Source organism: Lactuca saligna, chromosome 4 (assembly GCF_052625555.1).
Source record: "Lactuca saligna cultivar CGN05327 chromosome 4, ASM5262555v1, whole genome shotgun sequence".
Classification (NCBI taxonomy): domain Eukaryota; kingdom Viridiplantae; phylum Streptophyta; class Magnoliopsida; order Asterales; family Asteraceae; genus Lactuca; species Lactuca saligna.
Genome location: NC_136420.1, coordinates 303,635,671 through 303,640,284, shown reverse-complemented (window position 1 = coordinate 303,640,284; position 4,614 = coordinate 303,635,671). Strand labels below are relative to the sequence as shown.

The following is a 4,614-nucleotide window of genomic DNA, read 5'->3' as shown; positions in this document are numbered from 1 at the left end:
AAAATGTCTTAAAAAATATTTTTTGAAATTATTTTGATTAAAAAACAATAAACAATTTTAAAAAATCAAATTTTACATGTTCATTAAAAAATGCTTTTTGAAACTTATGAAAAAACTATTGTGAAAAATACTTTTGAGTTTGCCAAACACTTTTCTTGACTTATTATCTTTTCAAAAAAAATCAATAAGCTATTTTGAAAAGCAATCCCAAACATCCCCATATTGTGTAACAAAGATAACAAAAGAAAAATAAACAAAGAAGATTAATATAAGTAATATATATATATATATATATATATATATATATATATATATATATATATATATATATATATATATATATATATTGCAAAGGAGATACCAAAAGAAAAATAAATATAAAAGATAAAATAAACTTTGGCTTCCGGTCTTTTCTGATACTACAATCCGGTCTTTAAAAAGATCTGTCTGTTTGTCTCAGAACGGTCTGGTCTTTAAACCGAACTCAAGGGCGTCTAAAGGTTACATGTAAAGATCCAAATATGGTTTTGCAAACACATTCATACGACTAAAAAATAGTAACTTAGAAAGTAGAATCCATGAAACATGTTTTAATCCAAAATACATAACCAATCAATATTGTATTAAATTAAAATATCAACAAAAAGTAACCACGGATTGATTGCATTTGAATATCTTAGACAAGTGGGGGATACAGCTTTGCTTGCTGGCGAACTCTTTTCTTGTACTCCACAGCATCCTGCACATAATTCATACTTTCATCATTTGTATGAAACTACTAGTAACATGTATAATTGTGACAAAAAGGTTTAACTAGAAAATGAAATTATTAAATTCCATTTTTTCAATTAAAAAAAAAAAAAATACCTGAATAAAGAGATGATATCCATCAGTTTGAGCAGGATCAGCAGGGTTGGGGGAATCCAACAAATCCTGGATACCAACAAGGATTTGTTTCACTGTTATTGCTGGTCTCCAACCCTATAAAACAAAATGATAAATACACATCAAATATCATTATTAAGATTGAGTAAATTACATGTTTGGTCCCTGAGTATAGTTAATTTTTGCAACTTTGGTCCCAATAAGTTTTCTCTTGCAACTTTGGTACTTATTTGAGGTTTTTGTAATTTTTAATGTCCATGTTCCAAGTATAATGTTAATGACTACTTTTGGTCCATGAGGCCTGAGTATAGTTGATTTTTGCAATTTTAGTCCAAAAAATAAAGTCATAGAGTAATTTACATTTTTGGTCCCTAAGTATAGCTGATTTTTGCAATTTTAGTCCTAAAAATATAGTCATAGAGTAATTTACATTTTTGGTCCCTAAGTATAGCTGATTTTAGTCCAAAAAATATAGTCATAGAGTAATTTACATTTTTGGTCCCTAAGTATAGCTGATTTTAGTCCAAAAAATGTAGTCATAGAGTAATTTACATTTTTGGTCCCTAAGTATAGCTGATTTTTGCAATTTTAGTCTCAAAAATATAATCATAGAGTAAATTACATTTTTGGTCCCCATATGTAACTGATTTTTGCAATTTTAGTTGCAAAAACTTCACTTGCATTTTTGGTCCTACCTACATGAGGTTCTTATGATGTTTTTTTTTTTGTACATATTCCAAAAAAAGAAATGGGTATTTTTGGTCTCTGGGGCCTGGGCATACATGATTTTTGCAAAGCTTGTCCCAAAAATATAGAAATTTTACATGAAACAAGGACCAAATATGTTACTAAAACCTCAAATAAGAACCCAAAATTGTGAAAATCAACTATACATAGGTCTTAGGGACCAAAATTGTAACTTGCTCATAGTCATATTACTTGAAACATGGGCCAAAATGTTACAAATTTACAATAACCTCAAAATAAGGACCACAAGCTGAAAGAGAAAACTTTTTGGGAACAAAACTGAAGAATCAACTATACTAAAGGACCAAACCTGCAATTTAATCATGATCATATTACTTGAAACAGGGACCAAAAACATTACAAAAACCTCAAATAAGGACCAAATTGGAAAAACAAACTATACTCAAGAACCAAAAATGTAAATCATTCGGTCATATTACTTGAAACAGAAATCAAAACATCGCAAAAAGCTCAAACAAGGACCAATAACTGCAAGTGAAAACTTTATGGGACCACAATTGAAAAAATCAACTATACTCAAGGACTAATAATGTAATTTACTGAAAAAGATTTAACCTTCTGTATATATAATAATTAATAAGGATTGGAAGCTCTTACACTGTCTTCATTAAGAATTGAAAGACAAACAGTTCCAGAAGGGTAAACATTTGGGTGGAAGAATCCTTGAGGGAATTTACACTTTGGTGGCTTGCTTGGATAATCTTCTGTGAAATGAAGAGCAAGGGGGTAATACCCTCCCTCCCAATCAGTCTGCAATCCCCACAATAAACAAATAAATAAATAGGGTGCCTTGTTTTCATCAAATTGACTCTTGAATTGAAAGGAATATGTTTGTTCCTTCTATTAGAGAAGTAACTATACAAAAATGATATCATATCAGAAGTTTAAGTGTTATATGTTTACAAAATCATTTTTCATATAGCAAGATAGAATGTTGTAGCATCAATTCATAAGACATGCAAATTGTGGAACCTACCCAATAATAAACTATCTTTCAGTTGAAATGCCAATAGTTATATCATAGATAAAAATCCAGTTTAGAAAAATACACGACTTAATAAATGCAGTCTGAGATGTATAACCCCAGAGCTAACTGATTAAGATCACATTAATTGTGTAAACAATGTCGTATTCGACAGTAAACTGAGAGAACCCTATATTCTAAACCGCAAGAAAGATTAACAAACAAGAAATGGCTGTCTGGCTTCTGCACAATGATATGAAACACAACCTCAAAGAGAATTTCAGAAACAAGGGGTTTCAAGTTTATTAGAAAGATAACGAGTAATTAAGGAAGTATAGTAGCAATTACAACAAGATAGTTACAAAAAAAAAGTGAGAGATCGTGATAACTTACCCCAACCTTACCAGGAATCGTACACTGCCAAACCATCAAATTAACTGTACCATCGGGAAGAGATTCTGGCTTCGCAACAAAGCCCTAGTTCATTAAACCAAATGAAATCAAATCAATGAAACGAAAGCTGCAAGGTGCGTGTGTGAATGATTAGTGTAATATAGATTAGGGTTAGGAATAGAACGAACATGAGGATGATTCTTCCGCCATGCTTTTCGTTCCTCGGTGAGACGACCACGAGCTATTCCACCCGACATGATTCACAGCTTCGATCGATTTCCCTCTGTGTAGAATTTATGGAGTGCGAAAGATTTGCAGCCTCTCGACTCCTGCAGCTGGGTGAAGAAGACTGAATGGGGTTTTTGGGCTTTTGGGAGAGTAGTCATTTTGATTATGTGATAAATATTTAAAATAAATTAGCAAAAGATAAATTTTTTATGCAAATTTTGTCCCTTAACTATTTTTAGATCTACAGCTGTAGTCCAAACAACTTCATTTGTTTTATGTTAATCCTATATAGTTAATTATTAATTGATTTAATTCCGTTTAAATCAAATTGCTAAATGTAATCAAGTGGTTGTTTGTGATAGCTTTTGAAAATAGTTTATTAGCTTTTTAGCTTTTCAAAAAGCTAATAAGCTAAAAAAATATTTGTGTATTTAACCTGTGTAGTAGGGTCAAATCAATCATTGTGAGATGATTTAACCTTTGCAGCATGTGACTTAACATATTCACTTAATAGCTAACTCACATCATCGAGAGTCTGACAAAGCAAGCAGCATTCGTGCAGTAGCAGTCCAAGCCATAAACCAATCAAAACACATCTCAAGCCCACTTGTTACTACCATTCTAGGATCTTCTACTCTTATTGTCAGTTGTCTTATGCATGAAAATTATACACAATACATGATCAATTAGATTGTCGAACAAAAGACTCTACCCTAGGACCACAACCAGATAAGGAACAGGAAGTAAAGCTAAATCAATCATTATGGGGTTATATGATCCTAGTGGTAAGGAGTAACTCTCTTAAATGAGAGATCATGGGTTCAAGCATCACTAGGGAGCATAGATGGTGTTTAGGATTAGATTAGGAGTAGGATAGTTTGTCATTTCAAAATAATAATAATAATAATAATAATAATAATAATAATAATAATAATAATAATAATAATAATAATAATAAATGTATATTCCCAATCAAGCATAGCATCCAATGCTTCCTATGCTACAAGGCATCAAATATCAAGCATATCTGTCATGCAATTCCTAAAAGTATCCTTAGCCTTATCCTAACATGCAAACATTTATATCATATAACATATCAACATATATGGGTATTCTGAGAATTACTTACTTGAGCTCGGCTGATTGCATGCCTCACACATCCCTTTTTATAAAAATATTTTTAGAATTTTGTTTCTTTCAAAATATTACCAATTCCTCAGTTTGAGTTCAGTCACACCCGAGAGTGTTCCCGAATCCCTCAAACCAAGGCTCTGATACCAACTTGTAACATCCTAAAAATTATAAGGTAAAATTTTCATTTTAATTTGAAAACATAAACATCATTCACTCTTATCAACCATTCAAAAGTATGGTAG

The 4,614-nt window shown here is 31.2% G+C and overlaps 1 protein-coding gene across 1 annotated transcript; it reads right to left on the bottom strand.

The window, feature by feature from the left end:
• Positions 1-542: 542 nt before the first annotated feature.
• Positions 543-3,383, bottom strand: LOC145043899 (SUMO-conjugating enzyme SCE1-like). Its single transcript, XM_078992667.1, has 5 exons — positions 3,199-3,383; positions 3,011-3,094; positions 2,251-2,403; positions 868-981; positions 543-739 (listed from the first exon to the last, which is right to left on the bottom strand). Exons 1-5 carry the CDS (start codon positions 3,265-3,267, stop codon positions 677-679), a joined length of 483 nt encoding a protein of 160 aa, XP_078848793.1. The 5' UTR covers positions 3,268-3,383; the 3' UTR covers positions 543-676.
• Between the last annotated feature and the right edge of the window lie 1,231 nt (positions 3,384-4,614).